The sequence below is a fragment of the Vulpes vulpes genome, chromosome X (assembly GCF_048418805.1).
Source record: "Vulpes vulpes isolate BD-2025 chromosome X, VulVul3, whole genome shotgun sequence".
Classification (NCBI taxonomy): Eukaryota; Metazoa; Chordata; class Mammalia; order Carnivora; family Canidae; genus Vulpes; species Vulpes vulpes.
The window spans coordinates 35,961,524-35,982,912 of NC_132796.1; the positions used below are offsets into that span (position 1 = coordinate 35,961,524).

General features: G+C 36.5%; 1 protein-coding gene across 21 annotated transcripts in view; it reads right to left on the bottom strand.

Annotated features, from left to right (window-relative positions):
* Positions 1-21,389, bottom strand: part of CASK (calcium/calmodulin dependent serine protein kinase) — a 351,423-nt gene that overhangs the window by 75,270 nt on the left and 254,764 nt on the right. For 12 of the 21 annotated variants that reach the window (XM_072743844.1, XM_072743842.1, XM_072743839.1 and 9 more), the window contains exons 11-12: positions 20,026-20,043; positions 11,233-11,354 (exon numbers count right to left, since the gene is read on the bottom strand). In XM_072743844.1, coding sequence (XP_072599945.1) covers positions 11,233-11,354; positions 20,026-20,043 — 140 coding nt within the window. The remainder of the gene's footprint in view (positions 1-11,232; positions 11,355-20,025; positions 20,044-21,389) is intronic. The other 9 variants (XM_072743849.1, XM_072743848.1, XM_072743845.1 and 6 more) reach the window with 1 other exon arrangement.

A 21,389-nucleotide genomic window follows, 5' to 3' on the forward strand; every position in this document is an offset into this window, starting at 1 on the left:
AGAGATTGAAGAAAATCTCCCGAGATCTAAACATCTACTTTTCCTGCTCAACTTTATACATCAACTTGCTGTCTTTAGGTTAGAAATAGGAAAATGCTCTTCCAAAGATCTTTGGCATCATCAAGACACAGTCCAAACTAGGAGAAGAGCGGTGTATTTAATAGTGGTCTGGAGACTGGGTAAAGAATATACTTTTGTTTTATTTGCATACTATCCCTCCACAATTTGTACTTCATGCTAACCTTCCCTTTGAAAGGTCAGAAAACATATAAATAGCTAAATTTTATAAATCTTAAACTAAACTCAACTAAAAAAGAAAAAAAAAAGAATGTCAAATCCACAAACCTAGTGACTGTAATAAAATGAGCAAGAGTTTCACTCCAGAATTTAGATATGCCCTGGAGAAAGGTTCAGGCTGCTCCCACTATTATGGCTCAGGTTATTTTGGGTAATTAAAGTTAGAAATAGGTATCTGATGGACTGTATATTGTATTCTGTGCCCAATAAGAATGTTCCTGGAAGCCCTTGAATCAGATGTCCTAGGAAAACTTTAGCCAAATGGTATAGCAGTGAAATGCTAAATGAAGCTTTAGAAAATCATGATGGGGGTATACATCCTTACCTGAAGTCGTAAGAAGGGGCCCACCTGACTTAGTAATATGCTACTGTAGCTAAATTAATTATGAAAGTTTTCTTCTGACGGCAAAAAGGAAACTGAACAATCAGTTCATATAGGCCACTTCAAGAGCTCTTGAGAGGGCCGCACAGTACTTTGGATTCTGACAGTGAAAAGTACCCCAAAGGAAGGCCTCATTTGGTTTAGGTTTTAGTTGTCTGTATACAGAGCTGCTTTTATTTCAAGCCCATTAGAACATCTCACTTCTGGGGATTTATTTTTGAAACCAAGAAATTAAGACTTGCTTGACCTCTTAGTTCAGTCTAAAAAGACTGTTCCCCCTTTGGTGGCCTAACAATATAGGCCACTGTGGCAGATTCTGGGCAGTTGGCAGCTCTATCTGAGAAACTCAAGCAGTGGCCTCAGATGACCTAACATGACTGTTCTGTCAGCCTTTTTCAGCTGGCATATAACTCTAAAATTAAGCCCAGCAAGAAACAAATCATAATGCCTATTATTGAGCAAGCAAGAAAAAGTATAAGGAAAAACCACTAGTTTGATGAGGTAGGTGGCTTTATTTTGCTTTTACTCAAGCCTTCTGAAATAGGGCACTTTTTAATACCAAATCCAAGAGTCTTCCCACCTGTGAGAAATTTCACTAGGGTATGAATTTCTTTTCCATTAAAATAGTAACATTAAAAAAGTGTTGGAGCCTCATTTCTTTTTTAATTTTTAAAATTTATTAAAAATTTTTTTTTAGAGTGTGTGTGTGTGTGCATGTGTGAGCACTCATGAATTGTGGGGAGGGACAGAGGGAGAAGCAGACTCCTTGCTGAGCAGGGAACCCGATGTGGGGCTTGATCCCAGGACCCTGAGGCCATGACCTGAGCTGAAGGCAGATTGCTTCACTGACTGAGCCACCCAGACATCCCAGAATCCCAGAAGCCTCATTTCTTAATGTGCTGTTCTGATGCATCTAGAATATTTAAATGATATTTAACTTAATGAATATCTTATTATTAATTTGCTGTTTCAAAAGAAAACATTTATATCAGGTGTGTCACATTGTATGTAATCACTAAGGTAATATAATTTTTGACTCATGATAGGACTTTCACTTTGCATAGGTAATCACTAAGCATGTGTATGAGTAGTTGTAGCAAAAATAAATTTCTGTTGTGGCAAGTTAAAAGAGAATAAAAGAGCTTGGCAGAAGAGGTTTTAATGAGACAATGTTAGAAAGGACACAAAGAGAAGAAAGCAGCTATGCCATTGGATTATGAATGGTGAAGCCAATCCCATCAAATATTCTTCAAGTGAGCATATCACATTCCTTTCTGGGGGAAAACTCCTCCCTTCCTTGAGAGGAGCATGAAAAAGAATCAGTGCTTGTTGCACTTTGATGGTTATTTGAACATTCCTTTGCCTTCTGGTAAAGTTGACTATAGTGCTATAAAAAGAGAGTGGCACTCAGTGGGAAACACAGGGACGAGGGACAAACTGATTCATTATTCTTGGTATTTCAGAGTAAATTCCAATCCCTGTTTTCAGAAGTAATTAATCTGAACAAATAAGGGAACCAGAGATTCCTGTAGTTAATCATACTTTCCTTGAAAATCACACATTCCTTTCACAAAGATGTAGAACAGAGGAGCTAACTTGGAGCCCACCAGAACAACTGACAGGGGGATGGAGGAAAGGCTGAATACCCTCCTACTAGACAGCTTTATTTTTGAGAATTTGGTTTTTCCTATTATATAATTATCTATTGTAAAGCATCAATATTGGATGAATAAAAAAATGTGGTATATACATACAATGGTATAGTTTTCAGCCTTTATTTTTTAAAAAAGATTTTATATATTTGAGGGAGAGAGAGAAAGAGAGCGACAGAGAGTGCATGAGCGGGGTGGGGGGACAGAGGAAGAGGGAGAAGCAGGCTTCCCACTGAGCAGGGAGCCCAATGTGGGGCTCGATCCCAGGACCCTGGGATCATGACCTAAGCTGAAGGCAGCCTCTTAACCGATTGAGCCACCCAGGCACCCAGTTTTCAGCCTTTAAAAGGAAAGAGATTGTGATACATGCATGCTATAGCATGGGTGAACACTGACTATATACTATGTTAGGTGTAATAAGCCAGTCACAAAAGAAAAAGTATAGTATGAATCCACTTACATGAGGTATCCACACTAGTCATGTTCATTGAGATAGAAAGAAGAATGGTGGCTACCAGGGGCTGGGGAGAGAAGGAGTTGCTGTTTCATAGGTGCAGAGTTTCAGTTGCAGAAGCTGGAAGCAGTTCTGGAGATGGATGGTGGTAATGGTTGTGCAATAGCATGAATATACTTAATATCACTGAACTGTACACTAAAAATGGTTACAATGGTAAGTCTGTGTTATGTATATTTTACCACAGTAAAAAGACAAAAAAATTGGAATGTCAAATCTGTTAAAAAGCTGTGAACCTTGGGAAATGATGAAAATGTATCTGCATGTAGAAGAAATGAATACCTAAACATGTTGCTGAGAAGCAACATGTTGCTTTATTGAAAATATATATTTATTTTTTTGAAAAATATATACAATTATGTAACTCATAGTGTTTTTAAATAAAAAAGATAATTTGGACTTCTTTCATGAGGTATAGCCATGTATTGGTTAATAAAAATAGTTCCTTGGACAGAAAAAACAGATTTAGCATTTTTAAGTCAGTAAGTGGTGAATTTGTAGCCAGAATGTGAGATATTGAGGAAGAAATCAGTGTGATGACCCTATAAAATCTACTAGGATGACCCCTTCACAGTAGGCTTGGGGGACTGCTGAGGGCAGGCAATTTGGCTTTGCTGGGTTGGTGTCAGGACACAGGGACAACTCTAGGAGACCAGAAAGTGCTGTTGTAGTCAGAATGATAGATTAAAGGAGTCAGAGTACATTATGGCATTCCCAGTATACTATAACCCATAGCACATGGAAGGAACTTCCAACAGTGCTGGACTTTAATACAAAAAGGGTAAAATAGATTTTTTTTAAAGTAAAAGGGAATTCCTTCTCATTTTTTCACTTTTGAAAGCTTTATTGGGGTATCACTTCTAAACTGCATCATCTGTGCAATGTAAGTGTAGAGTTGGATGATGGCGATTAAAATAGTTGTACAACCATAATCTCAATACAGTTTTAAAACCGTTCTTTCATCCCCAAGAGTTCCCTTGTGCTGAATCTAAGAACTCTCTGCCTAACCCAAAGTAATGAAGATTTACTCCTACATTTTCTTTAAAACTATTATTTTAAGCTTAAAATGAATCTATGATCCATCTTGTGGAAATTTTTTGTGTGGGGTGTGAAGTAAGGGTCTAAGTTCATTTCTTTGCATATGGATATCCAAATGCTCTAGCATGTTAAAACAACAACAAAACACCACTATCTTTTTTCCACTTAATTGCCTGGACTCCTTTGCTGAAAGTCAACTGGCCATGAATGGGAAGGTTTGTTTGCTGGTTGGTTTCTTTCTTTTCAAAGATTTTATTTTAGAGAGAGAGAGAGAGAGAGAGAGAGAGAGAGAGAGAGAGAGAAATAGAGATAGCGACAGAGATAGCAACAGAGAGCACAAGTGGGGAGGTGAGGGAGAAACAGGCTCCCCACTGAGCAGGGAGCCCAATGTGGGGCTTGATCCCAGGACCCTGATCATGATCTGAGCCAAGCAGACACTTAACCGACTGAGCCACCCAAACACCTCAGGAAGGTTTGTTTCTGAACTCTATTCTGTTTCACTGATATATATGTCTGTCCTTACACCAATACTGTGCTATTTGTGTTACAGTAGCTTTGTAGAAAGCTTTGAAATAGTTCCCCAACTTTGATCTTCTTTTTTCAAAATTGTTTAGGCATTTCCATATAAATTTTAGGATCAGCTGGTCAATTTCTTAAAAAAAAATCTGCTGAGATGTTGACAAGGACTGTCTTGAATCTATAGGTCAATATAGGGAAAACTGTCACCATAACAGTACTGTCTTCCAATCCAACAATCTCTCTCCATTTACTGAGACCTTTACTTTCAGCAGTATTTGTAGTTTTTAGTATATGAGTCCTATGCTTCCTTTGTTCAATTCACTAAGTATTTTATTCTTTTCAATGGTACTGCGTTTCCTTCATTTTATGTTTATATGATTTGCTGCTCATATGTAGAAATTATGGTTAATTTTTGTATATTGATCTTATATCCTACAGTCTTGCTAAACTTGCCTATTAGTTCTAATAGATTTTTCTAACAACTCCTTAGAATATATCTCTGTGAGAAGATGGCTTTACATCTTCCTTTCTTATCTGCATACCTTGAATTTCTTTTTCATGCTTTAATGCACTTGCCAGAACCTCCAGCATAATACTGAATAGAAATGGTAAGAGCAGGCAATCCTTACTTTGTTTCTGGTTAAATTTGTTTTCTATTGCTGCTTAATGAATGGCCATATACCTAGTAGCCTTTTTTGGGGTTGCTAAATTTATTGATATTTTCTTAGAATGAAGAAAAACTACTTTGAAAATATTCAGGATATATGCTATTTCTGGTTCTCTTTACCCTAGGAATTTTGTGTCATGTGCTAATTTTCCACAGACACTAATATTTGGGTATGCTGATAGCTAGGGGAGTTTTTGCCCATCCAGCTAGAATCAGTGGAATGAGAGACCCCTATATCCACAGTGAGTAGCAGTGCACTTCAGTTTCCAGCCCTAGGAGGCAAGTGGCACAAAGGTCACGCCACTGGCCCACTACCCAGTTGGTTTTTCATATTTGCTGAAGCTCATGCTTAAGGCTAGAAGGTACGCTGAGAAGGTCCCAGTAATTCAGCTTCTGAAAGTCCTCAGGCCTTAATATTCTACACATTGAAACCTAACTTAACTGGACTACAAATTCATGGGAAATTTAGCTTTGGCATTTCCTGACTGGTAATCTATTTAAACATCCAAACCTAACAGTCTATCAACTTACTTCTCAAACCCCAAATTGCTGGAAAACATCATTGCAGAAGTTCCATTTTTCCCCCTTTAGGAAACTTCTGAGTTCTAAAAATATGCTGTTCCCAAATAGGACTACTAATTTAATATCATCTCCAAAAAAGCAAAATAGTAAATCAAGAGTTGTAGTTTTCCAGTGCTGGATAAAAAAAAAAAAACTCTCTCCCTAAACGGTAAAAGACTATAGTATGTCAGTAGTAAAAAATATGGAGGATTCCAGACATTGATTTATTTCTAATGCAGTATCATTATCAGTTAATATCAGTTAACCTATAATAAGAATTTAAATATAAGTCAATATATGATTTATTTCTAATGCAGTATCATTATCAGTTAATATCAGTTAACCTATAATAAAAATTTACATATAATATAAAAAGTGTGAAGTTGCTACTGCAGTGATTTTCTGCTTTATTAATCTAATCACAAATTAAACAATTTTAGGACTTCTCACAAAAATAATTAGGTGGGGCTTCGCATTTATTATGGAAACAGCAGTGTGTAACGAATGCTAACAGCTGTTTAGAGGTATGACAGATTGGTGGGTGAATGTTTAAAGCTAGTTGGCAAAGTTTGGCAGAGAGAGAGAGAAATGTGTCATTTAACAATGTTTTATAACACTGTTGACTTACAAAGTAAACATTTATTCTGTAACAGGAAAATTTCTACAAGATATTGAGAAGACCAAGAATCACCACCAAATAACATTTGCAAAATGCTTTATAACTGAAATATTCTCTTGATTTTTTAGTCCAAAAATGCATCTGTCATCAGACAATCCAATGTATCGCATACAAGCTGCAACCCAGAACTCACTCAAAATATCATTAAAAGACATAAGTACACCTTAACACCAATTCCCAAGAAAGCTTGCTCAACAAGTGACTGGGTAACATTTCATTATTTTGTATTAAATTTGGGTAACTTACTCTCATACCTGAATAATCAATTCAGGGCAAAATCAGTTATCTATTGGTACTGGGCTGAATATTCTCTCTTCAAAATTCATGTCTGCCTGGAGCCTCAGAATGTGACCTTATTTGGAAATAGAGTCTTTGAAGATGTAATAGATGTCAATAAGATGGGATCATACTAGATTAGGGCAGGCCCTAAGTTGAATGACTGGTGTGTCTTTATAAGAAGGCTGTGTAAAGACACAGAATCACACCCATACAGAGAAAAACACCATGTGAAGTTGGGGGCTGAGACTTGCAGGATGCATCTATAAACCAAGGAACCCATAGAGATTGCAGGCAACTACCAGAAGCTGGAGCAGGTATGGAAGGAGTCTTCCTTGGAGCCTTTGGAGTGAGCATGCCCATGCTGACACCTTGATTTAGGACTTCTGGCCTCCCGAACTATGAGAGAATGGATTCTATTATTTTAAGACACCCAGTTTGTGACACGTTGTTGTGACAGCCTCAGCAAACTCATACACATGCCAAACTGCATTTTACTAAAGTTGATCTGTATATTTTATGCACATACTATCTCTGTACCAGTGCTTTTAATTTATGAAAGTAGACATATGGACCAAGCTGGACCAAACATGGCCCCTCATCATGCCTCTATTTCTCCCCACAAAATGAGGAGCGGCATATGTGTGCCAGGTAGAACTGGTTGGGGAGCAAGCATTTAGAAATTTCTGGATCTGTTTCTTTTTTTCTAATTTCTCACTACAGATTAAATGAGATGTGTTTTACTAGAATTCAAATCAGAAAGCATTTCCCTTCTCAGTGCAACCACAGTATTTCTCCTTTTGTTTTAATGTAAATTCTTTCCACACCAGATGTTTTGTTTCCTTCAAATTCTAATAATATTTCTTTGCATTTTTAGATTATTTTAAAGGCATGACTTAGAAAAAAATAAAGTAATAGATGATCCTTAGTCTCCTATAGGAACTTAATCCTGTTTCTTTTTGTCAGTTTAAAAATGATGACATCAAACCTAGCTGTTTAGAGTGTTGTTGAATTAACAGGAATTATTTAAATATAATAGATATTTCATAAAATGGCTCAGTGGGATTAAGTGACAATCAGTCCATGGCCCACAAAACGATGCTACTAGGTATCACTACTTGGAATCCTTACAAAAAGAACCAGTGCTGATTCTGTAAAACAAAATGATTCCAATCCAAGCATGGACTATGGAACATTAGAAGGAAGAGAAATGAATTGAGAAAAAGCTTTTCAAACTTTGACCAGAGTTGGTCATACCATGTTCCTTTTTACTAAGTATTTAAGTCTTAAAAATTGTTTTAATGGTTAGATTTCTCTATTTGGCAGCTACCTGAATACTTCATTGATTATATTATTGAAATGGAGTCTGTTAGTTCTGAGACAAGAGCTGAATGAACTATATTTATGAGCTGTAGATCACGAGAGCATGTTCTAATGACAGCTTAGGTCATTCATGATGATTAAGCTTTTCCTTGAAGGATGGGTCAATTTGGGTCTTCACAACCTAGCACTGCCCAGGGACGGCCTTACAGTCAGGTCATTTCGGTGGCAGGAAAAGGGGGGGGGGTGTCTGGGGTTCACGTGTAGTACTCGTGTGCAAAATTCTGCAGACATGGTGTCTTTTTACTGGGCAAAGCTCCTTCTCAGTCCCCTTGCTCCTTTTCTAATTGAGATGTACTGACAAGGCAGATGCTGATACTGTAGACACTTTACGTTTATAATCTGTAAGAATCCAAAAGAACTTTAACATGTTTTTCTTGACTAAAATCTAGAATCTCTTCTGAAGTTGCAACAATGTTGACCCAAGAACAGAGCAGTTATTCAAAACACATGTTTTCAGTGAGGTCTGAAGAGCTTAGCATTGGGCAATAAGTGGTGGCCTGGCTCAGTTCCTAAGTCCAGTCTGCATCTGAGTATCTGCCCCTCCTTGTAGAAGCTAGAGATGTTCTTGCATTTCCCCTGCAGTCTTAAGCTGGGTGTGCACAGATACCTTGTTACACTAGCCAAAAAAATACAACCGTGAAAACCAATTTGGGCTTGTCTGAACCTTTAAATCCGTTCCCGATCTAAAAGGTCAGTGGATCTTAGCAATGACCTAATAACCACTGACTACACTGACATAAACCAGATCTCCATGCTCTGCTGCAGCTTCCTTCGAATTTCCCACTTGCTAGTTTAGTAAAGGGGAGAACTTTTGTGGGAAATTCACATCTGCAAAAACCTTCTGCATTATATGAAGCAAAGACAGACAACAATAGATATTTAGCCAATGAATAAAGAAGACAAAGGAATGTTAAGAACTCTGCATAAAATAGAATGAATTTCAAAGGCCTGAGGAAAGTAACAGTTATTTGAAATTAAACTTCTCTGAAAATGTCCTCAAATTACGTAAGATAAATTACATTAGAGAGAAAACTCATTTTTTATCCTTCTAAGTAAAGGACAACTGACAAACATAATTGTCATATATTTAAAGTGTACAACGTGAGAATTTGATGAATGTGTATACTGTGAAAGGACTCCACAAACAAGTTTATTGACACATTCTTCACCTCATATATTTAACTTTTTTTTGGTAAGAACACTTAAGTTCCTTTTCTCCTTTTTTTTTGAAAGAGAGAGAGTGAGAGAGAGAGAGAGAGAGAGAGAGCATGTGTGCATGTATGGGGTGGCAGAGAGAGAGGGAGGAGAGAGAATCTTAAGCAGACTCCATACCTAGCATGGAGCCCGACACAGGGCTTGATCTCATTATCCTGAGATCATGACCTGAGATGAAACCAAGAGTTGGATGCCCAACAGACTGAGCCACCCAGGCACTCCATGACAACACTTACTGTCTTAGCAGACTTCATTATATAATACAGTATTATCAACTATAGTCATGTTATATATTAGACCCTCAAACCTTACTCAGCATATAAGTGAAAGCCTGTATACCCTTTTACCAACCTCTCCTCCTTTCCCATACCTCTAGCCTAGGGTAACCATGATTCTACGGTTTCTAGGAGATTGACTTTTTTTTTTTTTTTTTTTAAAGAATCTGCATGTAAGTGATATCATGCAGCACTGATATTTCCCTGTCTGGCTTATTTCATTTAGCACATTTTAAAACTACATTTCCTAGCTCTCTTGCAGCTAGGTAGGCATGTAACTAGTACTTGCCATTGAAATACGGGCAAAAGTGATATAGTCTATTTCCAACCATGGCTCTGCGAAATTCTCCATTTTGTTCATCTGCTGCTGGGTACAAATGATGCAGTGGAAGATTCCAAAACCCTGGGAGATGGCAGAACCACCCAGTGGAAGAGGCCTGGATCCCTGAATGACTGTGTGGAAGAACCATCCCACCCCCACCCCCACTCCAATCTACAGGACTGTGATGTGAAGAGGAAACAAATGTTTATTCTTTTAAGTCACTCAAATTTTAGGATTTATAGCATATAATGCTATAGTAGTTGGTCAGGCCTGATTAATACAGACACTATAAAAAAAGCCAAACTAATTTTTAATATTTGATAAGTAATTTGATTTGATTATATTTCTGGAAAGAGGCAACTGTAGGTTACCTACAATTGCATAGTGTGAAGTTGAAACGTAATGCAATGCTCTTAATTTAGCTTTTCCCAAACTGGTCCTCACCAACATGCGAGGACTATGAATAAAGTTCTGTGCCTAGAGTTTGAGAAATGCTATCAAAGTCAATCCAGTTTCTTTGCTATGGGATATCTCAGAGTTGGTAATATGCTAATATCCACTGTAAATCTGTATAGAAGAATAAAGAATGTAGCATCTTCCTAACTGATTTAGTCAGTAAGTAATTTAACCCATACATTTAGGATCTACTCCCTTCCTCCTCCATGGCAATGCCGGTCACTATCTCCCAGAGCAATGTTCCCCAGAATACATTCTGGGGAACATTGCTTTAGTGTAATTTGTGTCCTATGGTGGATTTATGAGAGTTACCACCAAAAAGTCCTAGGTACCTCAACACAAATAACATTCTCTTATAAAGGGATGGTTTTCTTGTAAAAAGACTAACATATACTAGCAGACTACTACGTACTAAGAAAATTTTCACTGCTCAAGTCAACCAAGTTACCTAAGAAAGGTATTTTACTTAAAATATGACTGAAATAATGGCAGATGTGAATCTTAGCTTCTGATTTTTCTTTGTATCTCAAACTGCTGTCAGTAGAGTCTGTCATATTTAATGATGGCACATATTCTTATATTTAAGAAGACTGAGTCTATGAAAACCAGCATTGTTAACTATGAAATGTGTTCATTGCACAGTATCTTATTTGCTTTTCTCTCTCTGATACTCATGCTTCAGGTACGGTGTTTTAAAACATGGTTAGAGCAATAAAAAGTAATCACAGCTGGATTTTCTAATAGAAACACATACACAGAGATACATACATAATTCTTTTTATGGTGACTTGCTATGTTGTATTGCATTTGTGCTATATATACTTTATTTCAGTTATGAATCTATAATGGATGATTTCCTACATATCTCAGACTTGAGACTGTTAGCAGACTGTTATGATGGATGTCTGGAAACTCATGTGAAGTAAAAAAGGTAAACTAAATATTCAATTTGCTAAAAATAAATAAATTTAAAAAAACCCAGACTGATAGACTTACATCTAGTAGTGTGTGGAGATGCTGATCCTGGAAAACACTGTGTAGAAAATCTAAGTCCTTTTCACTGCAGTCTGTAAGTGCGTGAATTTCTTCCAGGCTGTCCAGCACCTGTGAGACTGCTCCTAAGGGGAACAAACAGAAAAGAAACAGCCAGTACAGAAAAAGTCAATGTCAAACTAACCTCAGTCTTGCACTTCAGAACAATGGACCGACAAACAGAACTTCAAAGGTTCATGTCTTTACTGGATAGACTTAAGTGAATTTCATATTACTTTAATGACAGTATTTTTAGTTTCTGTTTGTGACAATGTATTTGTGTGCTTCTCATGTTTCAAAGTACATTCAAGCTGGTCTTACTTGAATTAAGGAAATTCATCAACTATAATCAAGCTACTTGTGCAACAAGTTATACATCAGGAAGAGTGTGTCGTTTCCATGACCCCATGATGTTTTAAAATACTACAGAAATAACACAGGTGAGCCTTTCATACAGGTGTATTTCACCAAGAACTAAAGGTAAAGCCAGCTGTAGATCTGAGGGCCAAACCTTCGAAGAATGGGTGCTCCTGCTGAGGAAAGTAGGCTTCTTAGGATCCCCCCCCGCCAAGTAGGCTCCACATCCAGCATGGAGCCCAATGCAGGTCTTGAAGTCATGACCCTGAGATTAAGACCTGAGCTGAGATCAAGAGTCAGACACTTAATCGACTAGGCCATTCAGGTGTTCCAGTTTCTTAGGATTTTTAAGGCTCAAACTTAAGTCAGTAAAAATTCCAATGCACTCAATCTCCTTCCTTTACAAAGTCGAGAATCAAATTGTTCTCAACCTGTTGGGTCCTATTTATTCAAAGACAAAGACACAGGCTGAGCATATTGACACTTTCAAATACCATATTAAATATTAGGGCAAATAATTTTTGCAGGGCAAAGGAAATGGTAGTGCAATCACTTTCTTTAAATTTTGTCTTTTAACCAGGAATCCAGAGAGGTATCAGTAAGGCAAGCTTTATACTGGGGAGTAATAAAGTCACTTACACATCTGTAAAGAAATGATTAGCCTATTTTACTTTGCAGACAATGTTCACATATATACTCTAAAGAATCCAAAGAGGCTAGGCTTCAGAACACTAGTGTTTGTGAAATGCTAACAGTAAATGCCTCACTGTACATTTAAGTCTTGGATCAGTAGTTTTCAACCAGTGGTGATTCTGCCCCCTAAGGGGACATCTGGCAGTCTGGAGACATTTCTGTTGGTGGTTGTGGTGTGATGGTTTGTATTATTATCATCTAGTGTGGAAGGCCTGGGATGCTATTAAACATCCTACAATGCTCAGGACAGCCTTTTAAAAGAAAAAATTATGCAGCTCAAAATGTTAATAGTGCTGAGGTTCAGAAATCCTGCTTTAGATAATGATAAAAATCTTGAATCTTTCTGTTCTGGAACTCTACGCTGTTTCTAATTACTTCTGGTCTTGGACCTCATCCAATTGCATGCACTTACTGGTGAGAATGTAAATGAGTATCACTTTCCCAGAACGCAATCTGGTAACATGTATCAAAGAGCCTTAAAGATGCTCCTGTACTTTGATTCAGTAATTTCATTTACAAAAACCTACGTTAAGGAAAAAATAGGAAATGCAAAAAAAGATTTATGTATGAGGATATTTATCATATAAAATGAGGGAAAATAACAAATAATTAGAGAAAGATTAAATAAAGTACAGAACAGCCATATCATGGAATGTATAGCCAATTGGAAATTACTTCTGAAGAATTTTAATGACATAAAGATATCTTCATGATATAAAATTCAAGAAAGCAGAATGTAAAACCATATGAACTGTATATTCCCAATTACGACTGTAGAAAAATACATATACAAACTCAGAAGAAAAACAGAATGAAATACTTCAAAAGCATAACAGCAGTGATCTTTACTTTCCTATTTATACTTCATTCTGTTCTTGTCTGTATGTTCCAAGTTTTCTACAATAGAAAAAAAGTTGCTATATAAGCAACTGCTTTTTGCAGTAAAGTTTAAATATGTTAATGATTCCCGGTGTAAGGCACAAATCAAGTGGTTATCCACATGGAAATAGTACTGTGGCTATTTTTTTTATTACAAATTTGATTTCTGGAGATAATTGTAGATTTGCAAGCAGTTGTAAGAAATAATACAGAGAGATCTCATGTACCCTTTACCCAGTTCCCTTCAATGGCAACATCTTGCAAAACTGATGTGATGTCACAACTGGGATACTGACATTGACACAGGCAAGCTACAGAATATTTCCATCAGCACAAGGATCCCCCATTTGGCCCTTCTATAGTCATCCTCATTTCCTCCTACCCTATCCCCTCCTAACCCCTAGCAACTACTAATCTGTTCTCCATTTCTAGAAGTCTGTCATTTCAAGGATGCTATACTAATGAAACCATCCAGTATGTAATCTTTTGTGATTGGCTTTTTTAACACAGCATAACTCTGGAGAGTCATCCAGATTGTTGTGTGTATCAATGGTTTAATCCTTTTTATTGTTGGGTAGTATTCCATTGCATGGATGTACCAAAGTTTGACCATTCATCTGTTGAAGGGACTGGGGATACTTACAAAGTTTGAATTATGCCCACCAGTCTTTTGGTATTCTTTCACTGAAAATATTAAGTGAATACTAAGTAGGATTAACAAAAAAGGTATAAGGCAGAAGTCAGTCCTCCTTTCCCTTGCTGTTCCTGAAAAGGTATTAACCAAACCCATTTCCCTCTGCCTGCTCTTCTCGTGACTTTTACTTTGTTCTGAGTTGGAAAAAAACCTGGAAATTAGTTCAAAGTCAGCTCTCTCATCATCCCTTACTGAAAGCCTTGTAAAAGAAGAGATGTGAAGAAATTAGTTCCAAATGTCTCACTGAACCCCTGGCCCCAGCACATCCTCAACAGCAGAGTTAAAGGATAGCAGGTTTATAAAGTTACTAAAGCCAGTTCTCAACTTCTGGACTTACAAAACTACAATATCAGAAAACTACAGAAATATCAATGAAATGTTTTTTGTATGTTAAAAAAATTCAACTGATACCACAGAAACCTAATTATCATTTTCATTCAGTTATCTTAGTGGAATCTTATCTTGTTTCTACCATCTCTACCAGCATGGCTTATGCAGATACATAATCTAGAGGGCAGTTTATGAAAGATGAAAATAAAACCATCTTGTATCTAGTGAATACCAAGATGGCAAGTCTAACCACTGAGAAACAATTCTGGCTGTACCAGACCAGGGCTGTTTCACTTGTTGGTCTGTGAACTCCCAGAGCTCCACATAATTCCTGTACCCTCAGCATACTCCACAGGTTACCCTACATGTGTACTTGTTCACTCTTCTGTGCTGTGAGGTCCTTAAGGCATGTCCATATTTGATTCATTTTAGAACACCCACAAACTATGTATTGAATTAATTAAGTTCTAAAGAAACATAATAATACTAACATGGGGTCCCAATTCCTGAGTGTTTATTATGGGCCATGCACATCCTCAAGACAATGCAGTAAGGCAGATACACTATCACACCCTTCTAGATAGGGAACTGTGGTTCAGAGAAGTCAAGGAAGGTCATAGCCAGAAGTGGTAGAGCCAAGACTCAACCCCAGTGTGTCTGGCTCTGAAGTCTATGCTTTGCCTTACTACATGATTTGGCTGTACTAAGAAACATAGGAGAAACATCAGCAAGAAGCGACATGTGGTTTACACATGGATATGGAGGTTAGAAAAGAACCTGACTCCCCATTAGGTCAGACAACAACCAAAATATTTATTGAACATTCTTGCTTTTTGCTAGGTGCTAGGCAGGGGCTTCTGAGAAAACAGGTATGATTCCTGACCTTGAGGAAGGGGATCTCAGGCTAATATGTTAAGCAGGCATATTATACCCTGATGTAAATGATACATTCAACACTTCCACGTGGGGTCTAATCTGCTCTGACAGATGCAGTGGATGGCTTGCTGGAAAGTACAAAGGCATCTGCTAGCCTGTGTTTCCAGCATGCAAGACCCATCAGGTCAACAGGTCTATTTACCTTGTTACCTTTTCTGAACTGATTTATAGTCTTATCTTGTACCCAAATGTGGTTAACTTGGTGGGTTTTCAATCATGAAGGGAAGCATATCCATAGCTGTCCTCAGGCTGCCTATTTCAGTTTCTGAAAAGTGCCACAAATTTTACATTTCTGAAATTAGGTAGGAAAATTACAGTTTTTATTCCATTTCTCCTTTATCTTTTACATTGAATAAATACATAGTTTTGGTCTAACCTCAAAATCTTTCTTTACCCTTGATCATTTTAACACCTTCCATTGACCACTCCCCATTCCCACTTCTAGTTCTGTTCTTTCTTTCTTTGGGTATGACCAGCAGAACCACATTCTTTGTCTGATATATCTATATAATTGATTCCTGCAGTTCAGTGCCATGCCCATCTAAAAGTCCTACCATTTTCCCATTCATTATAAAATATAAATGTACACAAAGACACTTCTGGGCCTCTTCCATTGCTATTTGTTTTAAATACTGAGGCTGTAGTAATAATGAAGACAACATGACATAACACAGCACAGTGTATGTACACACGCATACACATACACACAGAAGCTCTTAACTATTACTCTTTATTTTGTGGATTAATACTGTCATATCTGAAAGAACTATTCACTTTTCTCAAAAACTGAAAAGAGTTTTTTTCCTATAAAGCCTTTGAATAAAGTTGTAACTGCCTTGAATAAAAATAATCAATCAATCAATTAATAAATAAATAGCATGTGAGTTCACCTTGGAGGGCAATCTGTTTAAGGGCAGGACTGTAGGTATTTTACTCACTTTTGTATTCCAGGCTGCATTTTGTTAGAGGGCTTTGTGCAAAAAAGACACAATGAAATGTGTTTGATTAAAACAAATTTTTTCTGAGTAAATTCTGAAGAATTATAATGTAATACTTAACCACAGAAAACAGCTTATTTTACAGTGCTGATTCCTTAAAGTCATAATAAAATTATTTTGATACTTATATTTATATAATGGTTTATAACTTCCAAAGTGCTTTTACACTCATTACCTTATGTAATTCCACAAAAACCTTGTCCTGTAGGCATGTGTTTTTATACTTGGAAAGTTGTAGGCTCAACCGGGTCAAATGACCCTGGGACTGCAGCAGTGAGCAGAAGAGCAAGTCCCCAGAGTCAAGTCTGTAACACTGAGTCCTTCTACTATAGACTGGCTCCTCCTTAAACCATGTTTCACCCTCAGCAACACATCTGAATAATTTGCATTTGGTAATGAGAAGATATCCAATTTCTATCCTCTCTTTAATCTCAATTTTATTTCCCATATAAGGTTTATTTTCATAGGCCTTCGTCCAAACTTTTACAATGATAAACTTATTAGAAAGTAACCAAGTCCTACCTTCAGGATAGTATTTTATTTTAATCTCTGCACAATTCATTTGGCAATTAGGTTTGTATCTAAAAATTAGGTTGATAATCATATACTTTAACTGTGAACATTTCTGCTTTTTCTAACAATCTCACCATACAAACAAGTTTCTCAAAAGTTTTTTTCTACTATTATGAAATAATAATCAAAAAGCATAAACTTGTCTGTTTTAAAAATGCTTTCTGAGTCTACTTCTTTAAAGAGGAATGTGCTTTTAAGGTCAACGAAAACTTTTGAGTCCAGAAGAATTTCATTACAAGAGTAGAAAAGTCTCATAAAAAAAGTTGACTGAGTAGAAATAACCTGAAAGGAAAACAGAAAAATAAATAGCATGTCTATGCTAAAAATTCTCAGTCTTGAAGTGGCCTGACTCTGTCTTTAACTATTTCTCCCTATGTTTTACTATGAAAAATTTCAAACATATAGTAAGTTCAAAGAATTGTACTTCATCACCTAGATTCCATAATTGTCAGCAACTTGTGATATTTACTTTATTACACATCTACCCATCAATTCATGTTATTTTTCATTCATTTCAAAATGAGCAGCAGAGTGGTCAACATTGCTACACTGCACTCCTTAACACTTTAGCATAGATTTTAATACTTCTTTTTCGGTCTCAGGTAAAATTTACAAAGAGTGAAATATACAAATCTTAAAGAATTTTGATAAATATATATACTACATACATCTGATAACTGTATACACACATATATGCAGTTATTTCAGTAACAAAAATCTGTGTGTATTTAAAAAATTATATGTATAGCTATAAAACCCAGTATCACTGAGCAAATTCAGCATCTGAGTCTAGTTAAGCTTTTTTTCTAAAGAGTTAGTGATAGCTTCTTTCCTGTTGTATTAGCAATCCCATTTATACAACACTGAATCCATTACACACACATTCATATCATCCACTCAAAGCCCCCCTGTAAGCACAGTGTTTAAAAAAATCTGCTTACTAAAATATAATTTATTAAATTAAAATTCACCAATCTAAATGTACATTTTCATCTCTCAAAAAAAGTTCCCCTCTTGTACTTTTGCAGTCAAATGTTTCCCCTTCCCCCTACTTGCTGTACAACAGCTTCTATTCCCACTGTACAAAGAAATGCTGGTTAACAATCAAGTTATAAGCAATAGTGAATTCTGTAATGGAAATTGTATTTTGGACTTAAGCATTTGTGCTATATCCAATTAAAGCTATGAAAACTCACACATGGTGATAAATCCTTTAGATTCTTCATGTATATCATGCAGACACCTCAAAATTCAGTATTGGTTAAAAGAAGTAATAAACTCTGCAAATGGATTCTGTCAGAGTACATATGCTGTAATTCTAATGTCATTATGCTTGTTAAAATGGTCTGTTTTCAAACAGCAGCATCGTTGGGCACAAATTTGTCAAAGTACTTTAACATTCTCCTGGTTAAGTGCCCATTCATATAAAACTTTACAACTAAAGAAAAACATTACTTAATACCTCTAAGATGCTTTCATTTCCAAATGACATGATAGGTCTACTTAAAAAAAAAAAAGAAGTGTGCTAAATCTGGAGAAACAAAAGCACGTACAAATGAGAAGTGTCTCATATTTTAATGTCATTAACTTGTGCTGGACAGCCTCTATGATGGCCTCCAAGACCCTTGTCTCCTGGTATTTACACTCTTGTATAATTAAATCCCTTTCCTAGAGGGTGGCCTGGACTTATTAACTCACTTGTACTGAAGAGAATAGGGGAGAAATGATAGGATGTCACTCCCAAGATGAGGTTATAAAATGGCTCTTATGTTGGGCACTCTTACTTTTGCCCTTCCTCTTTGATCATTTAAACTGGGGGAAACAAACTTCTATGTCATTAGCAGCTCTATGGAGAGGCTCAATAGCTAGTAAGGACCTGAAGCCTGTCAACAACCATGACAATGAATTTGAAAGAGGATTCCTTGGGATCCCTGGGTGGCGCAGCGGTTTGGCGCCTTCCTTTGGCCCAGGGCGCGATCCTGGAGACCCGGGATCGAATCCCACGTCGGGCTCCTGGTGCATGGAGCCTGCTTCTCCTCCCTCTGCCTGTGTCTCTGCCTGTCTCTCTCTCTCTCTGTGACTATCATAAATAAAATAAAATAAAATTCTTTAAAAAAAAAAAAAAAGAAAGAGGATTCCTCCCCACCTCCCACCCCCACACAGTTGGGCCTTCAGATAAGACTGCAGCCCCAGATGATTGCTTGACTGTAGTCTCATGGGAGATCTGAAGCTAGAGGCACACAGCTAAACCACACCCAGATTCCTGACCCACAGAAACTGAGAGGATGAATACTGCTTTGAAGTAATTCAATACACAGCAAAAGACAGTTAACAAATATACTGTATAATGTTCATATTAAATCAGCTACAGTTGGAGTTATAAGTAAAAAATGCAAGAGAATGTGACAATGTAATCAATTATTAGCATCCAGATTTTCTTATTTTTCATTGTCTCTTATATACTTCCCCCCAGTAAGCACAATGCAGAGCGAAAGATTTATTCTACTGTCTTAATTGAAATTGTTGAAATAATTGTAGATTCATATGCAATTGTAAGAAATAATACAGAGATTCCTTGTATACTTTGCTCAGTTTCCCCATTGGTAACATTGTACAGAACTACAGTATAATATCATGCACAGAATACTGACATTGATACAATCCATCCATCTTGTTCAGATTGCGTTAGTTTTACTTGTACTCATTTGTGTGTATCTAATCTTTTACATACTTTTTACTTTAATGTCACATAATCAAATCATGTCCTTTTGTAATTAAAATCTAGCAATTGTATTTTTCTTTATAAATGGTCTGACGGTAAAAGTTGCTGAGACACATGAATTCAGGAGTTTATTTCACAGCTCCAGATTAATTAAAAATTCAGTCAGTAATAGGGAGTAATAAAACCTGCTTATAGATTATGTAATCATCAAAGGAAAATTCACTTACCCTGAAAGTTTTCTTGAAAGCGAGCTATAAAACAAAATGTTACCCTTTCCCCCAAATTAATGTATTTGTGCTTGAAATTCAGATGTGAGATAATATTAAGTGCAGTTGAAATTTTAACACTGCCTATCTCCCTCTGAGGAAAATGAGAAGTCAGTAGTATTTGTAGGACAACGCCTCAGGAAATCAACACACCCACGTTTTAACTTTATGGTCAGGCAGTGTTAAAATTCATAATCGAACATCTAAACACAAACAGCCAAGGAAAAGGTCAAGCTGCTTATGAATCATGCAAAGCCAAACACTTTTGCATAAAAGATAAAGCTTAGAGGAAAACAAAGGGATACCTACTTTCTGCTGCTAGAAGTCCTAGTAGGAAGGCAGCATATGGACAAACAACAAACAGTATGATTTTAGAGCAAGCAGGTTATCAAGCTGGGCCCAATAGATGAGCCACAAGAAGCACGGTCCCTGAGCTGAGTCCAAGGTGAATCCTCATGTTCCATGAGCACATTCCCTGGGACTGTTAAGGATTTCAGCCCTTAAAACCCTGGGTTCAGATTCCAATTTATTTGATTTGAAATATGACAAAAGAATATTTCTACTTTGGATTACTAAGTAACAAAAGAATGATACGTGGTTCATCATACAATTAAACTCGACAAATTCTAGTGAATGTATGTATAATGGACTAAGTTTGATAAAACAGAAAAAATAATCTTTTATATAAAATTGTTTTACAATGTAAATAGCATACCCAAACATGTTACTCTTTAGATGACAGATTGGCAAATGTATTGATTCAAGTTTGTTTTTAAATTGTGGTTTTAAATAGAATTTTGGGGGCAGGATTTTAATTTTGTCAAGCAAGGTCATTAAAGAAAACTACCTACTTATCATTATTTCATAGAAAGAATAGAACAGGCATTATCTAAAGATGAAAAACTGACTTCTCAAGAAACAACAGCTGGTGACCTTACACTATTCTCTAACCCCTCTTTCCCTGCTCCCTCACTCCCACCCTACAAACACATGCTTGCTGATCATTTTTCTCTTTTTTTTTCCCATGGGCTTGCAAGAACTTTCAGGTAATGCTGAAAGGTGCTTTGTGTTTTGTACTGTAAAACAAACCCATGCGATTTAAACAGAAAGAGAGTGGAAAGGTTATGTTAGAACTTAAAATAAATGAAGCAGAATTTAAGGGTTAGAATTAAATGGACAAGAATTTAGGCTTGAAAATAGAAACATTAAAAAAGATGAAATGAAAATATAGATGTGTTAATTTATGAAAGTGTACAGCACTTATGTGAGTCCAGACAAAACATATAATAGGCTTTCTGCAACCAAGCAGACAACCAACTGTTGGTTGCAGAAAAGGAAGTTTGCTGGTAGAGAGCTATTTCATAAATAAGGCGATAAAACAGTACAATGCCTCCCTTTAAATGATTTAGTAGTAAAAATTAATTTTAGGGACATATGAATAATTCTTGATAGCTGTGTGAAAGTTACAAAAATATTAGAATTTTCTTTGAAATGTTCCTTTGTCTTTGATTTCTAAATACATAAAAAAAATCTCCTTTTCACTTAGGGGAGGTGATCAGACACATACACTGCATAATGGTTCTTTTGTCTTTTATTCCTAGCAGCCTGCTATTTAAAATATTTTAGAGACAGACATTTGCATGTCAAATGGAAGATATAGACTGCTTACAAGA